Source organism: Perognathus longimembris, chromosome 13 (genome assembly GCF_023159225.1).
Source record: "Perognathus longimembris pacificus isolate PPM17 chromosome 13, ASM2315922v1, whole genome shotgun sequence".
NCBI lineage: Eukaryota > Metazoa > Chordata > Mammalia > Rodentia > Heteromyidae > Perognathus > Perognathus longimembris.
Genome location: NC_063173.1, coordinates 55811449 through 55834820, shown reverse-complemented (window position 1 = coordinate 55834820; position 23372 = coordinate 55811449). Strand labels below are relative to the sequence as shown.

At 51.2% G+C, this 23372-nt stretch overlaps 1 protein-coding gene and 1 non-coding gene across 2 annotated transcripts; both read right to left on the bottom strand.

The window, feature by feature from the left end:
• Positions 1-8012: 8012 nt before the first annotated feature.
• Asrgl1 (asparaginase and isoaspartyl peptidase 1) lies at positions 8013-22179 on the bottom strand. Its single transcript, XM_048360695.1, has 6 exons — positions 21731-22179; positions 13070-13212; positions 12630-12787; positions 11984-12102; positions 10496-10606; positions 8013-9126 (listed from the first exon to the last, which is right to left on the bottom strand). The coding sequence occupies exons 1-6, from the start codon at positions 21918-21920 to the stop codon at positions 8918-8920; spliced, it is 930 nt and encodes a 309-aa protein (XP_048216652.1). The 5' UTR covers positions 21921-22179; the 3' UTR covers positions 8013-8917.
• Positions 20144-20245, bottom strand: LOC125362797. The gene has a single exon (XR_007213107.1). It is a non-coding gene; the product is annotated as a small nucleolar RNA U13 (small nucleolar RNA).
• Positions 22180-23372: the final 1193 nt, after the last annotated feature.

Here is a 23372-nt window from a genome sequence, read left to right as displayed (position 1 = left end):
CTTTTCTGACTAGGTTGGCCTTAAACCATGAACCTCTGATCTTAGTCTCCTAAGAAGCCAGGATTAGAGGCAACTGGCCTGTAACTTCTCTTTTATCTAGTTAATCTACTCTGTATCATCTCTTTTTTTGTGGGTGTGCTTTTATAACAATAACATACTTTTCTGTTCATCTATAGCGTACGACTCCATATATATCACACATATGAAATACTAAAATAATTTCTTTTTTTTGCCACTCCTGGGGCTTGAACTCAGGGCCTAGGCCCTGTTGCTGAGCTTTTTTGCTCAAGGCTAGCGCTCTGCCACGTTGAGCCACAGCGCCACTTCTGGAGTTTTGGTGATTGGTGGACAAGATAAGCATCTTGTCCAGGCTGGCACTATCCCCAGATGTCAGCTTCCCAGTCACCAGGCGTGAGCCACGGGTACCCGGCTTTGGTTTGGGTGATCTTGGAGATCCCTGGCTAGTGCCTAGCTTCTAACGCCGTTGTGGCGAGCATCTCATGTTTCATGTCGCCTGCCACCAGCTTTCCCCTTGTCAGGGATGGGAGTTGAGCTGCTGCCCTCCCGCTCGCTCGCTCATGGGAGGGAGCCTGAAGATAAAGAGGAGTGTGGGAAACCATGCCAGGGAAAATAAACAAACATTAGGGCGCTCACAGCCACACGGGAAAACACCACAGCTTATTCAAGAGTCTGTATATATTTACCTAACAGTACTTTGATTTTCTTTGTTTTTGGTTATAGCCTGATACGTTACATTTTGTGTAAAGGATTTTACGTAAATAATTAACTTGTAAGTGAATGTCCATAAAGCCAAAATATCTGCAAAAGGTAAATATTTGGCAATGACTAATTGTATGGGGGGAGCTTCTGATTTGTACTCTAGCTCTACAACAAGTTGAAAGAGGAATACATTTCAGCTCTGAAGCTCCTAAAAGGTAGCAAAACAGTTCCTGAATAAACTACAATGCACAGTCACCAAACAAGCACATTACATTCTTATTATTTAAGATTTTTAAGTCCAAATTAAAGAAAAATACCCACCCCCCCAAAAAAAAAAACCCCAAAACAGTGGACACCAGTGGCTCACGCCTGTAATCCTAGCTACTCAGGAGGCTGAGATCTGAGGACTGTGGTTCAAAGCCAGCCAGGATAGGAAAGTCTACAAGACTCTTATTGCCAAGGAAACCACCAAAGAGTCAAAAGCAGAGGCGTGTGTGGCTCAAGTGGTAGAGCACCAGCCTACCACTCAAGGACAGCACCCAGGTCCTGAGTTCAAGCCTCAGTCCTGGCATCAAAACAAACAAAGAAATAAACAAAACCCTCTCACTGCGTGGACTAGGAGGGCACAGAAGGTCTCTGCCGAGAACCAGATTTAGTCTTCCTGGCTGCAGTAGGAATACTTTTCCTGGGGTGTCGTTGGGGGAGAGTCTCCTGGAAGGCAGGCTTTGACAACAACCAGAGCCTAGAGGTCTGAAGCCTGGCTTCTGAACCCCAAAAGCCTGGAAGCCATTTCTCCTTTCTTGACCTTCCTCTATCACAGTCCTTTTTTTTTCCTGGGGTGGTGTGTGTGGGGTGGGGTAGGGGGTTCCTTGGCTGCCTGAATCCTTGCAAGAGCTAAGAGAAGAAAGGAAAACAAGAGGAAGAATAATAAAGGTTAATGTTTCCAAAATTCCCCTCTGTCCCAGGACAGCACAGGCAGGTCTTTACAGCTGCCTATGACTCGCCCCAAATCTGAACTCTGGGAAACCCTAAAGTCTTTGATCTGGAATGGCAGCTGGAAGGGCTGTAGGGAGCGTGTAACTCCCCTGCCTGGTGTGTTAGGGAAAAGGGATTTGTCAGCCGGTGTACCAAGAGTTCCAGGTAGAGACTGGATTGGAACCTGGGTTTTTGGTTTGTGGCCCTGGAGTCTTTCTGCTGGACCCGGTTGGAGAGCCTAGCTCTGTGCCTGTTTATGTCTTGTTCTGAATGCACACGATGTGTCAGGAGCGAAACAGCTCAGTGCACGTATGCTCAACGTTTAATGGAACACCGGGGCTTACAAAAACGCTGCAAAGCAGCCAGTCTTGGCCTTCATCCCTCTCCTCCGAAAACCCAGGTCTTTCCCCGGATGAATTCAGATTGCCAGGCGATAGGCTAACTAGAGAACGCCAGTTCTTCAGTTCCACAGGCTGGATATAGAAATATTTGGTGCAGGCAAGGGACAATGATAAAAGCAGCTTGAGTTAGATCTGTAACGTGGCCCCTGGTGGGGGGGGCGAGGGGGTGGAGTCTGGGATTCCCTGGGACAGGATGTGGGGGGCATGAGTCCTTACCCACCTGGCTCAGTTTGTGGGGTTCATGTTCAAAGTCAGCATCACCCTGAGTTCTGGGCTGTCCACGGCAGCTGGAGTGAGTTTTTAGACATGGACACCGGGTCATGGGTAGCAGTGGTTGGGGCCTGTATTCTTGGTTCCCTAGGAGGCTAAGATCAGAGGAACCTCATTTGAAGCCAGATGGGGTGGAAAAAATCCCTCGAATTCTTACCTGCAGTTAACCAGCAAAAAGCAAGAAGTGGAGACATGGCTCAAGTGGTAGGACATCAGCCTTGAGTAAAAAAAAAAAAATCAAAACCAAACCAAGGGATAGCACCCAGGCCCCGGGAGTTTAAGCCCCAGTACGGGCATCAAACAAAACTCTAAGAACGCATAGCACGTCAATCACTTCCTTCTCCACGAACCTGTTCTGGCTGCCCACACCACTGAGAGCATAAGGCGAGACCTGCAGGGCCCTGCCCCGACCCCCACCCTCCCCTCGGGTCCCACCTGCTGTCAGGCTTGGCGCCCTGAAGCTGCACCAAGCATTTGCCCTGTTCTTGCTTCTCCACCTGGATCATCTCCCGGTTGCAATTTGTCACCATGTGTCCCCTCGGGGGTCCGGGCTGTCGGCTGCCCATCCCTTCACCCAGGGTCTGGCTGGCTTTCTTTCAGTGCCTCTGTCCCTGTCAGACATGGCTGCATTTAGAATTACTCATCGACTATCCAGAATGAAAGTTCCACGCTCTCCTTCCATGCTTCAGGGCCCAGCGACACAGTGCGTACTTATTAAGTATTTATTGAATGAATGAACAGGGCTCTGAGCCTTTCTCACGCACTTCCAGCTGCTCTATTCTTTTCCCTGTCTATTCTTTTCCTTTTCTCTCGCCTTCCTTCCTTCCTTCCTTCCTTCCTTCCTTCCTTCTGATCTTTCCTTCTTTCCTTTTTTCCTTCCATTCTTTCCTTCCTCCCTGTATCCCTCCCTCCCTCCTCCTCCTCCTCTCCCTCCTTCTCCTCCTCTTTCTCCTCTCTACTTTTGTCAGTTGTGGGGCTTGAACTCAGGGCCTGGGCACTGTCCCTGACCTTCTTTTGCTCAAGGCTAGCCCTCTACCACTTGAGCCACAGCGCCACTTCCAGCTTTTTCTGAGTAGTTGATTGGCGATAAGAGTCTCATGGACTTTTCTGCCTGGGCTGGCTTTGAACTGCAGTCCTCAGATCTCGGCCTCCTGAGTAGCTAGGATTCTAGCATGAGCCACCGGCACCAGCTCTTTTCTTCTTCTCTTCCTTTCTTTTCTTTCTGTGCCCCAGTCCTAGGCCTTGAACTGGGTCTTATACTCTTGCTTGGCCTTTTTCCCCCCTCAAGGCAGGTGCTCCACCACTTGAGCCACACCTCCACTTCTGGATGCAGGGAAATCCCACTGTAGGTAGACGAGGCCCCTGTTTGCAAGGTAGTTGTGATGAAAGCACAAGATCCTTAGCCAGAACGGCCCAGAAGGGGAGCCCAGCTTCACCTGGCGCCCCCTGCTGTACCCCTTGCGAGCTTGGGGGGTTGTGTCCCTGGGCCTTGGGCTTCTCATCGTGGTTTTCCGGGGGAGTCAGGGTTAATGGCTGCATGGTTGACCTTGGACACTCCTTGTTCCCAGTCTTGGAGTTAAACAGCCCTGTGGTCTTGGCCCAGCTCTGGAGGCAAGGCTTTCCTGGGCCTGGGGGCCCACCCAAGCCTTCCTCCTTAGGAGCTGTTTGCCAGGAGCTGAGCTCATGGGCCGGCGCCTGCAGGGGCCCGGCAGAAGCCAGCGACCCTCCCTTTCCTGGGAGTTCTCCAGAGACAGGGTCTGGCTTTCATTGTGTGGCTGTCTCTAATTCCTTCGGCATCTGAGTTTTTCAGAAGGAAGGAGATGCACTTAACGGGTTGTGACCCAGCTCTGTGCTTGGGGAAAAGAAAAGACAAGCCAGGCTTTGGTGGCTCACGCCTGTCATCCTAACTACTCAGGAGGCTGAGATGTGAGGATCACAGTTCAAAGCCAGAGCTGGCACTCAAATCTGTGCATCTCTTGTCCCCAATGCAGCTGTGTATCAAAGTGGTGGAGTGCTAGCTTTGAGCACAAAAGCTCTGGGGACAGCGCCCAGGTCATTAGTTCAAGCCTCCAAACTGCCACACACACAAAATAAAAATGAAATACAAACTGCACTTAGGATTCCAGCAAGCTGGACGCAGAGCTGACCTCGGCCTCTTCCTAGCTGTGTGACCAGTGCTCTGGGCATCAACAGCTGCACTGGCAACAGGCAGTGACTGCACCGCACCATGCAGAAATAGATGTGGAAATGGGTTTTAAGCCATGGCCTAGGAAATTGGGGTTCACCTTTGTGTGGGTGTCCTGCAGGGAATGCTGATTTTTTTTTTTTTTACTAGCTGAGCAATTGGTCTACCATCCAAAAAGGTCAAAACAACTTCTTTTCTTTTTCTTACTTATTTATTCATTTTTGTTGGTTATGGGGCTTGAACTCTGGGCCTGGGTGCTGTCTCTGAGCTCCTTTGCTCAAGGCTAGTGCTCTATCTACCACTTGAGCCACAGCGCCACTTCTGGTTTTCTGGTGATAAGAGTCTCATGGATTTTCCTGCCCTGGCTGGCTTTGAAACGCTATCCTGAGATCTCAGCCTCCTGAGTATCCTGAGTAGCTAGGATTCCAGGCGAGAGGCACCAGTGCCTGGCCTAGTTTCTCTTAAATATAAGAAGCCTCTCCCATGATGTTGGTCTTGAGTTCTACAGATTCCAGAGGCCACCCTGATAGCAAGAGGTGTGGCTCCAGGGGGTCCTAGGGGCCTGTCCCCCCACAGGGCCGGGGAGTTAGTAGTCCAGCGGAGAATGCCAGGACAGTTCCTGGTGGTGGGGGCCCACCCGGTCCCTGGTGGGTGCTGTTTCTGAGTAGTTGATGAATGTGTTGGAATTTTTACTGAGACAGGGACAGGGTGGGGAAGGGCTTGGGAGAAGTGACAGAATTTTGAATCATGAGGCACCCAGGGTGTGATGTGCGTGTGATCTGTAGCAGAGATAGCTGCACAGAGATGGGCAGGAAGATTGGGGAGGCCTGGGTTCCGTAGCCAGGCCGGGTGAGGTCAGCCCAGAGGCATGCGAGGCCCGGGAGCCAGCGGAGCCGCACCTCCACCCAGCAAGCCCTGGGGAGGGGTGGGGACGGGCCGCGAGAGGAAGGAAAAACTGGCCTGAGTCTTTCTTGCTTTTAAGATTAAATACTTGGAGTGGGAGCAGAACATTCAGAATCCAAGAGTTCAAGTCCCCCGGGGTCTACTTTGAGTGGGAGGAAAGGGCCAGCGCTTTAGCCCGCAGTAAACCAATAGCCCTGGATTTGGTGCCCGTGGAGGTTTCCGCTGCCTCAGCTCGGGCGCAGCCTGAGCTTCGTGCTGGGGCGGGGGCCAGGGAGAGGTTGGAGGTGAGGGGAGCTGGGAAGGAAGCCTTTGTGCCCCGGCAGTCCTTTCCTGGTAGCTGCATGGAGAGCAAACATTCCCACCGGCTCTCTCTGCAGCTCACCCTTTGCCAAACTCTGGGCGGGGCCCCATGCTTTGGCACAGCCTACTTTTTTTTTTTTTTAACACCCTTTCCAAACCTACTTTTTTTTTTCCCCCCCATGCTGGTTCTGGGGTTTTCAATTCAAGGCCTGGAGTCCTTGCTTGGCTTTTTGACTCAAGGCTGAGTCTGACTGTTGGTTGATTCATTGGAGCTACAAATCTCATGGATTTTCCTGTCCCGGTTGGCTTTGAACTAGGATTCTCAGATCTCAACCTCCTGAGTAGTTAGGACTGCAGGGGTGAGACACAGGGCTCCCTAGGTAAGCCCTATGTACAAAGGAATGACTAAGGAAGGACAATCATGGAACAAGACTTGTGTTGCGTGGCAAGCTTCCGTAGGCCGAGGGCTGGTGCCAGCGTCTGCTGCCTTTGGCTCTGGGCTCATTATCCCCGTTTTGGGGGATGGCGGCCCAAGTGGTGATTGAGCTGTCATCCTGGCTGGAGGCAGTAGCTGAGGGCAGGGTGGGCAGCCTGACCCTCACCTTGGACCCTGCCATCCTGGAAGTGGGCGTAACTGACTTGGATGGGTCAGTGGGCACATTGCTTAAAAAGTTTTTTTGTTTTTTGGACAAGTCTCAAATAAATTGTAGTGTTTTGATGAAAAGGAAGGTCGGGATCAGAACCTTCCATGGTTCCCAATGTTCAGGGCAGGCTGTTCTGATCCTGAACAAGATAAATAATCTGGTTGGGGCGGGGGTGGGGGGGGGGTGCTGGCGACACCAGAGGATGTGCTGTGGTCTGCTGCCCTCTTGTGGCGGGGAGGTGGTACAGTCCACCGTCTGCTGCTGGACAGGATCTTGTGCGCCGTAGTTGAAATGGAGAAAGTCACTGGACAAGGTGGGGGCAGAAAACAAGAACCATTCACAGGCTCTTGGCTTTTCCTTGAATCAAGGTCTCTGTGCAAACACATGCATCTTGGCCTTGACTAAGGGGTTGACCATAGGGTACCTCAATACCGTGGCTGCTCAGCCAATGAGGTCAAGTGGCCGCAGGCTGAGCTTCTCTCCAGCAGTTTCTAAAAGATAAGCTCAAAGTTAGACCTTTCCGGGGTTTCCCCTTTATGGCATGGGGCCTCCTCATGCCTTCCCTTTCTCTTTAGCAAAGGCCAGTGCTCTACCACTTGAGCCACAGCGCCACTTCTGGCCTTTTCTGTGTATGTGGTACTGAGGAATCCAACCCAGGGCTTCATGCATGCTAAGCAAGCGCTCTACCGCTAAGCTACCTTCCCGGCCCAGGTTGAGTTTTTTTTTTTTTTTCCCCAAGGTTTATAAACACATCAGCTCCCTCCTAAGCCTGACAACAGTTTCTAGATGTGTCCATAGGATCCTTAAGATACAGTATGGGGCTGTTTTCCTTCAGCTCCTTTTTCTTTTTTCTTCTTTGTGCCTGAAGTTATTTTGGGCTTGAACTTAGGGCCTGAATGCTGTCCCTAAGCTTTTTTACTCTAGGTTGGTGCTCTGCCAGAAGAGCCACGCTCAACTTCTGGCTTTTTGGTAGTTAATTAGACATAAGAATCTTAGGAGCTTGCCTACCTGGGCTGGCATTTTTGTTGTTGTTGAAGCCTGGGACTGGAACTCACTCTGTATTGGATTCTTGCTCTCCTTCATTGGCTGGTGCTCTGTGACCTGAGCCATGCCTCCAACCCCTGGGCTCCTCTGGGCTAGTTTTGAACCTTGACCCTCAGATCTCAGCCTCGAGTAGCTAGGATTACAGGGGTGAACCACCAGTGCCTGGCTCATTTAATCTTGAATAATACGTAACTGTCAAATGCTTCAAAGTGCAATGATCCAGGGCTCCCCAGCAAATGGAGTAAGTAGTTTTGGAGCTCAGCCCTGACTTCAGGTGGGTGACAGGTGTGTCTGGTGTCAAGAGCTGTGACTGTGTAAGTCAGGGCTGACACTGGCCTGCTGCAGGATAACTGGGCCATGGGCCCTGCCAAACGGTGCTGCCATGTGGTGGGCTTGGTTCTTCCTTAACCTGTTCAAAAGTTAAAAAAAAAAAAAGTCCTGTTCTCAAAAATTCCTGTCCTCCCTCCATGTCCCCCTCAGTTCAAAAAGACTCCTCATCTCCAAAGCTGCCTGAAATGAGGGACCAGGGTCTTTTTTTTTTTTTGTCAACAGTGACACCTAACCACACTGTTATTCTTTCAAAATACATTTTATTTAGTGGCATGTGGAATTTGAGGTTAGGCAATTGCTTTTCAGAGAGAAGGTAAGCCCTGACACACTAAAAAACAAAAAACAAAAAACAACAAAACACCAAACCAAAGCAAACCCACCCCCACCTGAGTAGCTCTGTCACAGGAGAAATACCATTCCCAGTGCAGCCGGACAAGGACAGGAAGGAGCCCGCGTTGCCAAGACGACCAGGCGACCCGCCCCTCGGTGTGTGAGGGGCTGACCCTCAGCTCTGGACAGCCCCGGCCTCAGTGAGCCGCAGTGTCATGTGCAGCCTCCGGCCTTGCCCTGAGGGGCCCTCAGCTCCCCACCTTGTGGGGGACACCCCCTGACCATCAGGAATACCCTCCACTGTCAGCAAATTCCAGTGTCCCTTGGGACCCCTCCTCTCCGGATGGGGGAGCCATGGGGGTCCTCTTCAAGGCTCTGGAAACATGTCTGTATTACTCAATCAAGAAGGGCGGAGCTATACCTTCCTTTGCCAAGTGGTCAGCAAGGAGGTCTTTGACACTTTGCCGTCCCCCTCGGTGGCTCTGCCGCAGTGGATCCCTGAGGCCTGGGCCCTGGGCCTGCCCGCCTTCCCGGGGGGCCGGCTCCCCATCCCGGAAGGCCCTCCCTGCCCTGCATGCGCGCTCCTGGGCACTGTCCCTGGTACACAAGGGAGACTGCTCCCGCAAGGCCTGGTTTCCATGGGAACCTGGGATTTCTCTTGTGCTCTAGAGGCCCGCCCTCACCCAGACAGAGGCCACTGACAAAAGGAGGGACAGAATACGTCAGGTTTCCATGTCTACTTCTAATTGATTAAGCTACATCTGCACACCGCACAGCTGAGCGTCGCCTCCGGGCTAGCCCCTGTGGCCGGGCCTTCAGGAGCACAGGTCCGTGATGGTGGTTTCGTTGAGGTCGATGCCGGCGTACACCTTGCCATCCTGCGCAGCCGCCCAGGGCATGGAGGTGGAGGTCCACCTGGCCGTCCACTCTCCTGTTTTGCTGATCATGATGAGGCCACCTAAGCCTTTCACTCGTGACTTCATGTACTCCAACGACAGGTCGGCAGCCTGCTCTACTGTCTTCCCTGACAGAGAGGAAGGAGGAATAGAGTAGAGCTGGTGCCAGCGGCTCATGCCTGGAATCTTAGCTACTCCAGAGGCTATGACCGGAGGATCAAGGTTAGAGGCCAGCTCCAGCAGGGAAGCCTGAGAGACTCTAATCTCCGAAAAATGAACCACCAGGCTGCAGACATGGAGCTCAAGTGGCTCAAGTGGTAGAGCTCTATCCCCTCAGGGAGGGGCTGGGAATGTGGCCTAGTGGTAGAGCGCTTGCCTCGCATGCATGAAGCCCTGGGTTCGATTCCTCAGTACCACATACACAGAAAAAGCCAGAAGTGGTGCTGTGGCTCAAGTGGTAGAGTGCTAGCCTTGAGCAAAAACTCAGGGACAATGACCAGGACCTGAGTTCAGGCCCCAGGACCAAAAAAAAAAAAAAGAGGGGCTGGAGATATGGCCTAGTGGCAAGAGTGCTTGCCTCATATACATGAGGCCCTGGGTTCAATTCCCTAGCACCACATATACAGAAAACGGCCAGAAGTGGTGCTGTGGCTCAAGTGGCAGAGTGCTAGCCTTGAGCAAAAAGAAGCCAGGGACAGTGCTCAGGCCCTGAGTCCAAGCCCCAGGACTGGCAAAAAAAAAAAAAAAGAAAAATAATACTCAAAGAAATCTGATGGAAACATCCTTTTTTTTTTTTTTTTTTTTTTTTGGCCAGTCCTGGGCCTTGGACTCAGGGCCTGAGCACTGTCCCTGGCTTCTTCCTGCTCAAGGCTAGCACTCTGCCACTTGAGCCACAGCGCTGCTTCTGGCCGTTTTCTGTATATGTGGTGCTGGGGAATCGAACCTAGGGCCTCGTGTATCCGAGGCAGGCACTCTTGCCACTAGGCTATATCCCCAGCCCGAAACATCCTTTATAATACAAAAATATAAACAAAAATGACAACACAAAACACCCAAAGTGAGTTAACAAAACTGCTGGAAAATATTTTCTTTATAAATGCTCAAAAGGAGGGTCCTTATGTCCTTGATGAGGGAGTCTTTGTATCAGGCTAAAGATGATAGGCTCTACCTATCAACTAGCTATCCATCTACCCATCCACCCATCCATCCATTCTGGTACTGGGGGCTTAACCTCAGAGCCTGGTGCTGTCTCTTAGCTTTTCTGCTCAAGGGTGATCTCTACCCCTTGAGCTATTGCTCCACTTCTGGAGATTTTTGGAGATTAATTGGAGATCAGAGTCTCATGGGCTTTCCAGCTTGGATGGCTTCAAACTACAATCCTCAGATCTCAGTCTCCTCGGTAGCTAGAATTGTAGGCATGAGACACGGGTACATGGCTAAAATAGCCTTTGCAAACTCATTGTCACAACTTAGAAACTTGTTCCACATTCTATGTACCTTGTTCTATGTGGAAGAGAGCGAGTCTGGCCAGATTCACCTTCAGGATGCTTTCCCCGTGCCCCGTAGTTGAAATGGCTCCAATGTTATTGTCTGCATAACCTCCGGATCCTGAGCAAAAGAGGAGACTGGTTCTAATGGAGCAGCAACAGCTGGTGGCTCACGCCTGTAATCCTAGCTACTTAGGAAGCTGAGATCTGAGGATCACGGTTCGAAGCCTGCCTGAGCAGGAAAGTCTGAGATTCTTATCTCCAATAAATTACAACAACAACAACAACAAAAGCTGGAAGTAGAGGAGTGGTACAAATGGCTGAGAGCTAGCCTTGAGCAAAAAAGCTCAGGGACAGCGATGAGGCCCCGAGTTTAAGCCCAATGACTGACCCCCTCCCCCCCAAGTTTAAACACGACCACACAGCTTGTGCTATGCCTTGTTGGACCCCAGAGCGTTAAAGCACAGACAGAGATCAGATCCATAGCCATGACCCACTGACGCAAAGATGACGACAAGGGGAGCACCATGCAAAGGCACCCGGACCCCTGAGGTCTCAGCCTCAGGGAGGCAGGGTCCCCCCCACCCCAGCAGCCACACCAGATAGCCACCCTGTATTCCTCCCCGTCTGCTCCACGTACCCCACCCCTGGACAGGGAACTCTGTATCATGACCGACAGGCATTCAAATGAAGTCACCCTGGCTGCCCGTTTAAGTGCCGGGGCAGGGTCTGGAGCTACAGCTACTTTGTTAAAAATTCTTCCTTACTTTAGTCCTGGACTAAGAAAACTTATGGCCTTTCCTCCATCATTTCTGTATTTGTTCATACATAGAACACACAAGACAGAGTTGCCTTTCCCTTTCCCTGGTCGAAATGAAAGCATTCTATTACCATTTGCCTGAATGAATGAATTTTTGTGCTGGCCCCAGGGCTTGAACTCAGGTCCTGGGTGCTGTTCTTGAGCTTTTTTGCTTAAGGCTATCACCCTGCCGCTTGAGCCACTGCTCCAGTTCTGGCTTCTTTTGGTGTGCATAATCTGAGAAAAATCGCATGGACCTTCCTGCCTAGGCTGGCTTTAAACCGTGACCCTCAGATCTCAGCCTCTTGCATGGATAGGATTACAGGGGTGAGCCACGGGCTCCCAGCCCGCTTACACTGTGGGCCCAGACCTGGGGGGTGGCGTCGTGCAAGTAACCCACTGTGCAGAAGTGCAGATCCTGAATCTGGAGCTAAAGAGAAGGCAGCATGCCACACGGCAGCCTGGGACAACTTTAGCACTCTCCGTCCCTGAATCCTTCCCCAAGACATACCAAAGTTTAATCTAGAAAAACAGAGTGACTACTGGATGCAAGCACCTTGCTCGCAGCAGTGGCTCCAACAGCCCCTGCCAATCCAAATGTCATTGCTCAGGATTCTGAAGCTGTCACCAAGAGGAGAGAGGAAATGACACGATCACAGGACCGTGCTGGGGAGGAGGAGCAGGGCTATACCGTCCTACCTATACACGGAGAGTCTCCGACTCGGCCAACCATCTTGTTGACGATGCCCCCGGTAGAGGTGGCATAGGCCAGGTTTCCTCTGCAGTCCATGGCAACGGCACCCACAGTCCCCATGTGTCTGTGAGAGACAGACAGGGTGACAGCCGGAAGAGGACACACCACCGATTACATTCCCGCAGTGTGTGCTCACAGGCACCGAACACACTTTGAGTTAAACGTTGTAGGTTCCAGGGAACCTTTACTTATTATTATCCCTCGCAGGAAAAGTCCATGAGACTCTTAGGTTTGATTAACCAGCCAAAGGCCAGAAGTGGAGGTGTGGCTCAAATGGTAGAGCCCCAGTCTTGAGTGGAAAAAGCTAATAAAGAGTGCAAGTCCCAAGTTCAAGCCCTAGGCTCCCCTCCCTAGCCCCAAAGTGTTTGGATCAACGACACTCGTCCTGCCCCACAGTCGCCTCTCAAGTCATGTCAGCTTGCTGGAGTGACCGCCTACTACCTGTGCAGGTCGGGTAGTAGATGAGGTGAAATTGAAGAACCCAAAGAGTGGCTTTTCTATTACTTAGTTGAAATGACTTCCCCAGGATGGGTGAGGAGGACCCCTCCCAGCCGGTCCCCTGGAGCAGCCGGTGGGCCGTGGGAGGCTTACTTGGCACAGTCGGGCTTCTGGGCTCTCAGCTCCTCCTTCTCTCTTTCCAGGTGCTTCTTGTTCCTCGTTGTTATGAGTTCCTCCACAGGGATGTGCTGGATTCCCATGTCCTGTGCGAACTTGGCAGCGCCTTGGTCAGTCAGAAAGCAGTGAGGCGTCTACAGGAGCAAAAGGGAAAGCGGGTGTGTGAAAAAAAGAAAAGTGGGTTTTGTGCCAGTGTGGTACTTGGGCTTGAACTCAGGGCCTGGGTGCTGTCCCTGAGCTTTTGTTTAACTCAAAACGAGCTTTCTACCACTTGAACTTGAGCCACAGACTCACTTCTGGCTTTTTTGGTAGTTGAGTGGAGATAAGAGTCTCACAGACTTTCCTGCCCTGGCTGGCTTCGAACCACGCGGTTAACGGCGGGCCAGGCAAGAGTGAGTGGCTTTTGTCCCATGTACCTTGTCCATGACGAGGCGTGCGAGCTTCACGGGATTGGCGATGCAGCGCACGGCCGACACGGCTCCTGAAGACAGGTCCTTCCCGTCCATGATGCTGGCGTCCATCTCAATGTCACCATTTATGTTCAGCACAGAGCCACAACCTACAGCGGAGATGAAGGGAGAATTAAAAGCAGAGGGGCGGGGCTAGTGGTGTGGCTCAGTGGTGGAACACCAGCCTATAGCAAGCACGAGGCCCCCCGAGTTCAAACCCCAGTACCACCAAAACAAACGAGAAAACACTGGGGAAGACTTGGTCTGGATATGGTTTGTCTCCCGTGGTTCAGGGATGGAAGCTGGTCCCTGGCGAGGTTGAGGTGGTGGAGAGGCAGGTCTGGTGGGAGGTGATTAGGTGGAGGGGGGTCCCACCCTCACAAACAGATCAGTGCTGGTCTGGGGGGCAGGTGTGAGGGTCTTGCAGGGGTGGGTCAGGCCCACAATATGAGAGTAGGTAGGTGTGTGTGTGTGTGTGTGTGTGTGTGTGTGCTGTTCCTGGGCGCTTCTTTTTGCTCAAAGCTAGAGCTCTACCACTTGGGACACAGCTCCACTTCTGGCTTTTCTGGTAGTTTAGTGGAGATAAGAGTCTCACACACTTTCCTGCCCGCGATCCTCGGATTTCAGCTTCCTGTGTAGGGAGGATGACAGCAGTGAGCACCGACCGGCACCCGGTGTGTCACCCTCAGTCATGTGAGCAGATGGTGGTGCTCTTGAACCTCCAAACTCAGAGGTGAGTAAACCTCTTTTTTTTTTTTTGTGACCACCTATGTCAGGTAAGTTCTCTGCCACTGACTTGCCCTCTCAACGCTCTCTTTCCTTTATACAGTATCCTGCTTCAGATACTAAGTAGACTGAGACAGGACTCTGTGAGCTAAGGAAAAGATAGGAGTCCTTCTTGATCCAGCTATCTGCACCCTGACATGGGGCTCCTCCAAGTTACTCTGTGCCTTTGCCAGGTTGCGGCCACAAATGCCTTTCTCCAATTTCCTCCGCTTTGATGCTGCTTAAGTGTCTAGCTATGCCTCTTAACTTCTCGGCGTCTCTATTTTCATCTGCAAAATGGTTAGGAATGGGCTGGGAATGTGGCTTCGTAGTACAGGACTTTACCGGCATGCATGAAGCCCTGGTTGAATGTTCAACTCCTCAGAACCACATAAACAGAAAAAGCCAGAAGTGGAACTGTGGCGCAAGTGGTAGAGTGCTAGCCTTGAGCACAAAGAAGCCAGGGACAGTGCTCAGGCCCTGAGTTCAAGCCCCAGGCTTGGCAAACAGACAAGCAAATAAAACAGGGTAAGCACATCTGCTTACTTAACTCTCATAGCCACCTATGAGGTAGATGGATGGCACCTCCAGAGCAGTGCCCGGCTCACAGGGAAACCAGTAAGTGCTGATTGCTCTGATTATAAGCCAATCGTGCAGACGATGAAACAACAAAACCCCTGAACTCCCACCGATCATCTATCAGGTCACGTATAAGGCCCGTGGCCTTGACAGCCATTTCCTGTGCGAAGGCAGTCACAGACACTGATGCTTTTGTGGGGGAGAAGCAAAACCTAACTTTGCAGAAGCAGTGATTTTAGGGATAGGAGAGACCATTCAACTAGGAAATTTTAAGAGACTGACAATCAAAATATGATGCATTTCTTAACAATATTTTCACAAATCTGAAATGCAATGTAAGCTGCTACCTGGGTAGAGAATGGGCTATTTTGGTATTTGGCGGGGGAGGTGGGGTGGGGGTGGGGAGGGGAGGGAATGCAGGTCACCAGCTTGGCTAGGGCACAGCAAGCGGCCAAGGAAACTGACTCCCAGATCGTTACTTCATTTGCATTGTGGAAATGTTCTTGGCTTTGCTAAATGAGTGTTAAAGAAAGTATTTGTTGACTCAATTAAAAAGGAAGCAAGTGCAGCAGAATTAGGTTTCCCTCCCTCCCTCCTTTCCTTCCTCTTCATCCCTCCTTTTCTTCCTTCCCTCCTACCTTCCAATTCTTGCCCCCTCCTGTACCTTCCTCACCCTACTTTCTTTTTTGCGGAGCCAGGGTGGAACACAGGGCCTTTGCACATGCGAGGCAAGTGCCCCATAACCACTGAGCCCCAGGCTAACCACACTAGAAGACACCAAGGGAAGAAGCACTAGGAAGTGTGTCACAGGCCACGATAAACCTCATGGGTGAGGATTTAATCAATCAAAAGGCTTCTGACCTAAACATCTAGCAAGATGGGAAACAGTTACTGCTCAGTAGCCCTGATGGCGATCTTTGTGAAAGGAGAAACAAAGAGCAGTGCTCTACAAGGGCTGCTGTGTTCAGCTTGGACGTTTCCAGAATGCAAAGTGGAGCAGAAACCCAAAGGAAACCCATGGGGTTTCCTGAGCTGAGGAGACAGGGTAGAGAATTCAGGAAGCAGGGTGGCTGGAATTTATGAGTTAAGGTACTTGAGGAGAGGAAAATGTTATGCACACGCACGCACGTGCACACGCATGAGTGCGTGAATGTGTGTGTGTGTGTGTGTGTGTGTGTGTGTGTGTGTGTGGTGAGGGGGAAGCAAATACACTGACCATGCATGTAGGATGTACTGGCAAGTTTCCCACTAGAATCACACAACTTGGCTGGGTGGAAGTTAAAGGAGGGTTATGTAGATGGCAGCTCTGGAGGCTCAGGGCACAACGCCAATGTACTTGGTGCCAGTAAAGGCCTCAAGGAGGAAGAAGGCATTGCAAGGTAGGGGTGCATGGGGAGAGAGTGGACGCGCGGCATGTCAGAAAGCCAGAGAAGTGTGGGGACCAAAGGAGGTGCCCTGAGAACCGGGCCAGCCCCTTCCAAGGGCACCACAATGACCTAAAGACCTCTGCTAATCCCACTCAGGGCCTCTGGCTTGCCAAGTAGATGTGCTGCCACTCGTGCCATATCCCCAGCCTCTCAGACCCTTTCTTCCCTCCCTCTCTCCTTCTTGCTCTCTTTCTCTTCTCTCCTCCTCCCTCTCCTTCCTCTTCCTATCTTCTCCTTTCTCCTCCTCTCTTCCTCTTCTCCCTCTTCATCCTCTTCCTCCTCCTCCTTTCTTTCTGTTGGTCCTGGGGCTTGAACTCAGGGCCTGGGCACTGTCCCTGAGCTTTTATTTAAGGCTAGCTTTCCACCACTTGAGCCACACCTCAAATTCTGGCTTTTTGGTGATTAACTGGAGATTAGAATTTTACAGACTTTCCTGCCTGGGATGGCTTCAAATCATGATCCTCAGATCTCAGCCTCCTGAGTAGCTAAGATTATAGGCATGGCCCAGCAGAAGTCTTGCCTCTTTTTTTTTTTTTTTTTTTTTATTGCCAGTCCTGGGCCTTGAACCCTGGCTTCTCTTTGCTCAAGGCTAGCACTCTGCCACTTGAGCCACAGCGCCACTTCTGGGCATTTTCTGTATATGTGGTGCTGGGGAATCGAATCCAGGGCTTCATGTATACGAGTCAAGCACTCTTGACACTAGGCCATATTCCCAGCCCCGAGTCTTGCCTCTTAAAAGTCTTAATGTCTTTTGACATTGCCACACTGAGTACCAACCCATGAGGCAAGGAGAGGAAGAGTCACAGAAAGGACACAGTGAAACCATTTCTGGAACCCACGTGGCTAGGAATGCCTCAAGTTCCTATGGGCCGAAGTAGAAGAACTTCACCACTGGGCATAGAACCTCATCAAGTGTTTTTTTTTTTTTTTGCCAGTCCTGGGCCTTGGACTCAGGGCCTGAGCACTGTCCCTGGCTTCTTTTTGCTCAAGGTTAGCATTCTGCCACTTGAGCCACAGCTCCACTTCTGGCCATTTTCTGTATATGTGGTGCTGGGGAATCGAACCCAGGGCTTCATGTATACGAGGCAAGCGCTCTAGCCACTAGGCTATATCCCCAGCCACTCATCAAGTGGTTTTATTCGCAGAGGGTGGTGGTGGGGCAAACTCAACCCAAGGCTGGCTGCTTCAGTCCTGTCTAAGAAAGCTTAGAAGTAAACTTCAACTAGATCAAACTGTCTTCCACAAATTTTACTGCTTCCCAGAATGGAGCTCAATAATAAAGGACTGCCAAAATATCCAACAGTTGATAGGGTAAAACTCACAGTATCTCATATCCAATAAGAAATCACCATACAGGTTGGATACTGGTGGCTCACACCTATAATTCTAGCTACTCATAAGGTTGAGATCAAAGGATTGCAGTTCAAAGGAAGCTTGGGAAGGAAAGTCTATGAAACTCTTATCTCCAATTAACCACTACCAAAAAGTCAGAAGCAGAGCTGTCGCTCAAGTGGTAGAACTCCAGCTTTGAGCAAAAGACCTCAGGGATAGGTGGGCAGGCCCTGATTTGAAGCCCCAGGACTGGCACACACACATGGAAGGAAGGAAGGAAGGAAGGAAGGAAGGAAGGAAGGAAGGAATAAGCACATAAAGAAATAGGAAAACATAATCCAAAATGAGGAAGACAAAAGAAAAATCAATCAATTCCAACGGACTTACAAATGAGAAAAAAGACAGACAGCACACAAAGATGTTGAGACAACTTCTATTATAAATACAAAAACATACAGTAAAATATAAGAAGGACCCAACTAGAACTACAATTTAAAAAAAAGTCTACCTGGTGGTAAAGTGCTTGCCTCATATACATGAAGCCCTGGGTTTGATTCCCCAGCACCACATATATAGAAAAAAGCCAGAAGTGGCGCTGTGGCTCAAGTGGCAGAGTGCTAACCTTGAGCAAAAAGAAGCCAGGGACAGTGCTCAGGCCCTGAGTCTACAATATGGGGCTGGGAATATGGCCTAGTGGTAAAGTGCTTGCCTTGTAAAAAATGTCTGACATGAAAACACAGTGAATGGATTAACATTAGATTAGGTGTTACAGCATAAAAGATTAATGAATTTGAAGATACAGGAACAGAAACTACCTCTGCCCCAAACTCTACAAATGAACAGAAAATAGACAGAAAAGAAAAAAAAAAAGGACAAAGACATTAGCTACCCAGGCATGGTATACATTCTCGTAATCTAAGCACTTGGAAGGGTATGGTGGAGCACAGTAAGTTCAAGGCCAGCCTAAGCTACATGTTGAGACTTGGTCACACAAAACATTAAGAGAATCATTGAGATCAGGGACAATTTCAAGAAGCCAAATATTTATAATCGGTGTTCTCAAGAGGAGAGATGAGATAGGAGGATGAAAAAAATAAGGAAATAATGGGTAAAAGCTCTATGAATTTGATAAAAGCTATGAACTGACAGATCTGAGAAGCTCAATGAACTTCAAGCTACTGAGGCACAAGATTATCAATTTACAGACAAGAGAACCTTAAAATCAGCCAGCGGAAAGGAAGGAGGAAGAGGAAAATGGTTAGAATGACAGCGGACTTCTCACCAGAACGATTCAAGATCAAAGAGAGTGGAGCAGTGTCTGAAATTTCACTCAAGGACAAAACCTGTCATGTTGGAATTCTACAAATAAAAGTATCTTTCAAAACATGAGCATCAAGAACTGGGCACTGGTGGCTCAAATCTGTAATCCTAGCTCTGCAGGAGGCTAAGAATCATGGTTTGAAGCCAGCATGGGTGGAAAAGTCCCCGAGACTTTTATCTCCAAAAAACCAGTAAATGGCTAAAACTAGAGGTGTGCTGAAGTACTGGAATGCCAGCTTTGAGTGAAAAAGCTAAGTGTCAGAGGCCTCGAGTTCAAGCCCTAAGTACTTCACACACACACACACACAGATACACACACACACACACGAAAAATGTACAAAACAAGAAATGTTAAAGGAAGGCCCTCAGGTAGATCAAATTTACTTAAAGGAATAAAGTACATTGAAAATAGAAATTAGCTAAATAAACAAGTTTCCCTTTTTATAGGATATTTAAAACTGAACTTTTAAAAACAAAAATAGTTACATGTTATATAACTGTAACATACATAGAATGAAATTGATGGTAAAGACAGCATAAAGGAAGAACAGGTGGTAGACAAGAACAAGGGCCTTACTTCGCACCTGAGGGCAGATTGTGACAAGTTGGAGGTATATACCACAAACCCTCAAACAACCAATTAAAAAAACAAAACAGAACAAAAAGCCTAGCTAGTTGGCCAGCAAAGAAAATGAGATAGAACCACATACAATGCTCAGTTATTTCAAAGAAGGCAGAAAAAGACCAAGAAATAGAAAATAAATGGCAAGATGATGGCTTTATACACAAATATATCAGCAAATGTTCTAAACACCTCCCATCTCAAAAGCAGAAATTGTCAAATGGTAAGACACACTGTATTCTGCCCATAAGAAATTCACTTTTAAACAGAAATATGTTAAAAATGAAAGAACAGAAAAAGATATATAAAGGTAAGATAATTTAATGAAAGTTGAGAGTAGCTATATTAATATTAGGTGGCAAAGCATACTTCAAGGAACATGGGATAAGAAGGACATTAAATAATAATAAAGGGTTAATTTACATATAATCATCTATTCCTCAAGCATCAGAGTTTCAAATCAAAGGAAGCAGAAACAGAACTGAAATGAGAAATAGACAAATTCACTATTACTTTTTTTTTTTTTTTGCCAGTCCTGGGGTTTGAACTCAGGGCCTGAGTTCCATCACTGAGCTCTTTCACTCAAGGTTAGTACTCTACCACTTGAGCCACAGCATCGCTTCTGGCTTTTTGGTGGTTAATTGGAGATAAGAGTCTCATGGAATTTTCTACCTGGGCTGATTTCACACCATGATCCTCAGATCTCAGCCTCCTGAGTTGCTAGGATTACAGATGTGAGCCACTGGCATCTGTTTTTCACAATTATTTTTGAAGACCTCAGTACTGCTCTTTAGAAATAGACAGGCTGGGGGAAGTGGTATTGTGGCTCAAGTGGTAGAGCGCTAGCCTTGAGCTGAAGAGCTTAGGGACAGCAACCAAGCCCAGAGTTCAAGCCCCATGACTGACATAAATAAATAAATAACTAAATAACTAAATAAAAATAGGCTGGGTCTGGTGGTAAGCCACCAGCAAAAGAATATATTTTAATTTTTTTCCCATCAGATGAGTAATGTACCCACGTGGTAAGGAGGTTTAGAGGGAGGCCTTAGTCACGCAAGCGAGAGAAAACCCGATTGCCATTATGAACCAGAAAAGGATCTAAGAATACGTTAAGAATAAAATTTTGCAAATAACTCTAGGCTTATAGATTAAACAAATTACACAAAATGGAAACATTTCTGAAACATACAGCTAGACAAAGCACACTCAAAGAAGAAACAGATGGTCTTAATTGTTCATATCAAATAGAAATATTTGGTAGTTAGAAACCTTACAAACAAACAAACACCCTTCAAATTCAGATGCCTTCACTAGCAAATTCTAGGAAACATTTTGAAGAAATACATCAAGTTCATGGAAGCTCAAGAGAAACAGAGGAGTGCACTGTTTCCATCCCTTCACAGGAAGGAAGTTCTCTACAAACATTGCTCAGCTCCAGTGAATGCAAAGGGCTATTACTCCGTTGCCAATCCGAGTCAGTCTTTAAAGACCACTTCTAGGTGGGGTACAGTGTGGGACCCCTGTAATCCTAGGGATTCAGGAGGCTGAGATCGGAAGAGTACTTGAGTCCACCAGCCTGGAGAATCAATGAGATCTCTCCCCACCCCCCCCCCCCAAAAAAAAAAAAAAGTCTAGTGCTGGAATCTGAAAATTCAATTTTTACGATGTCGGTATCTACCAAGTTAGTTTTTAATTCGGTAAGTTTTATGATGCAACACACTGAAAACATTAAACTTTAATCCATATTAAAACACGAAGAGAACTACAGACACTACTTTCAGGAACACTCCAGATAAGATGTCCTAAAGTTGGAGTCCGCGTTTGCATAGCTTTTCTAGAGATTACAGCAGAGGCTGCTGGGATGACACTGACTTTAGCTGGCAAAGGCAAAGGGAAAAACAGAAGCAGGGTAGGGAGTGAGGCTGGGTCCCGGCCCTTCCTGCCTCTGGTACTTCATCTCCCTTAGACATTGCAAACCCGGGGGCAGACGCGCAGAGCGCAGGCTTTGAGCTGGGGAGCTCGTGCCCCAACCTGCGTTGCTTCAGTCCGGGTGGAGGAGGGACCAGGACCAACAGCCAGGTCCTGAGCGCGGGAGAGCGCAGGGACAGCATCCGGGCCCCGAGGTCGAGACCCACGGCCGACGAAAACCACAGCAACAACACACACACAAAACCTGATCAGCCGAGAAAGAGACGCAAAACAGCGGCTCATTTCCCCTCGGCCCCGGGCATCTTAGCTTGACCCAAAGCCACATTTTGCGTCCCCAGTGAAGGGTCAGGCGGTCCCCAGTGGGGGGCCAGTCGTCCCCTGTGAAGGGTCAGGCGGTCCCCCGTGGGGGTCCAGGAGTCCCTCGTGGGAGGCCAAGCGTCCCCAGTGGGGGGTCAGGTGCCCCCGTGGGGGTCCAAGAGTCCCCTGTGGGGGGTCAGGCGTCCCCTGTGGGGGGTCAGGCTCCCCCCGTGGGGGTCCAGAAGTCCCCCGTGAGTCAGGCGTCTCCCCCCTCCCGAGGGCCAGGCGCCCCCCCCCCCCCGTGGGTCAGGCGTCCCCCGCGGGGAGCCAGGAGCCCGACCCGGAGCCGAGCCTTACCTGCGTTGAACTCGGGGTCGTTCTCCAGGATGGCCACGGCGCACTCCACGGCGTCCACCGCGCTGCCCCCGTCCCTGAGGATCTTGTAGCCCATCTTGGCGGCTCGCATGATGCCCTGGCGCACCCGTTCCTTGCGCTCCGCGGAGAAGTTGCTGGCTCCGCCGCCGTGGACCACGACCACAGGTTTCATCTTGACGGGGCCTGGGCACCGAGGGGAGGCGGCGTCAAGTCCAGTCAGCCCTGGCCGGGCCGGGCCCGGGAGGCCCCACGGGGTCCCCGCCGGCGATGGGGGCCGCGGGCCGGGGGCAGGGAGCGCAGGCCTCGGCCGCCGGGCTCCGCGCGCACGGCTGGCTGGGTACACAGTCTCAGGCCAATTCCGGAGCCCGGGTCGGGGAGGGACGGGCTGGGTGCCAGCACCGCGCTCCCGTCGCCCAGGACGATCCCGGGCCTCCGGCTCCCCTCCCGGTGCCGCGCCGCCCCTCCCTCCCCCAGCCCTGGGGCGCCTGCCGGCCGGCGCGGATCCATGCACCGGAGCGGGTTCCGGGACTCAGCGTCCTCCATCCGCCTCGCAAGACTGCACGGAGGCCGCAGTTTCCCCAGAAGCGCAGTCCTGGTCTGGGAAGCCTCAGTTTCCCCAAAGAGGAGGCGTGCTCCCCGATCCCCGAGGGGTCCCAGGCCCCCCGAGGGCCGGATCTACCCGGCTCCCCCTCTCCCACTCCCCGCCGCGCCCAGGACTTACGGGGGGCCACCGCGGCAGGGGGACACCGGGTGTTAGGGGCCCCCGGGGGAGGTGGACTCCTGGTGTCGGTGGCTTCCGCGGGAGGTGACCGCCGGGTGTCAGTGGCCCCCGGGGGAGGTGACCACCGGGCGTCAGTGGCCCCCGTGGGAAGTGACCACCGGGTGTCAGTGGCCCCCGGGGGAGGTGACCACCGGTTGTCAGTGGCCCCCAGGGGAAGTGACCACCGGGTGTTAGTGGCCCCCGGGGGCGGTGACCACCGGGTGTCAGTGGCCCCTGGGGGAGGTGACCACCGGGTGTCAGTGGCCCCCGGGGGAGGTGACCACCGGGTGTCAGTGGCCCCTGGGGGAGGTGACCACCGGGTGTCAGTGGCCCCCGGGGGAGGTGGACACCGGGTGTCCCCCGGGGGAGGTGGACATCCGGTGTTAGTGGCCCCCGCGGGAGATGGACAGCGGGTGTTAGTGGCCCCCGGGGGAGGTGGACACCCGGTGTTAGTGGCCCCCGTGGGAGACGGACATCGGGTGTTAGTGTTGCCGAGCTGTCCAGCCAGCTTGGAAGCCGAGTCCAGCCCGCAGCGGGGCCGGCTACACAACCGCTAGGCCCGCGACCGCTGGGGGCACAACGGTTCCGCGCCTGCGCACGAGGGCGGGACTGCAGCGCCGAGGTCTGCACAAACCCCGCCTCCGAGCCAACCCGCGGCCCCGCCCCTCGCGCACGGCTCTGCCCCGTGCGCGGCGTCCCCGTCCCCCGACCCCTATTAGGCCCCGCCCCGCGCAGGCCCGGCTCCCAGCGCACGGCCCCCACCCCTGGAGCACGGCCCGGCCCCTATCAGGCCTCGCCCCGTTCAGGCCACGCCCCTGCGCACGGCCCCACCCACGCTGGCAGCGGGCTCCGCCCTTCATCCTG

Bases quoted from the DNA above. Each gene is read 5' to 3' on its own strand.
- Asrgl1 (XM_048360695.1), bottom strand. From the start codon at position 21,920: ATGAAACCTGTGGTCGTGGTCCACGGCGGCGGAGCCAGCAACTTCTCC. The intron at 13,213-21,730 runs GTAAGGCTCGGC...TCTCCGCTGTAG, and splicing joins CGACCCCGAGTTCAACGCAG to GTTGTGGCTCTGTGCTGAAC. The intron at 12,103-12,629 runs GTAAGCCTCCCA...TGTCTCTCACAG, and splicing joins CAGAAGCCCGACTGTGCCAA to ACACATGGGGACTGTGGGTG.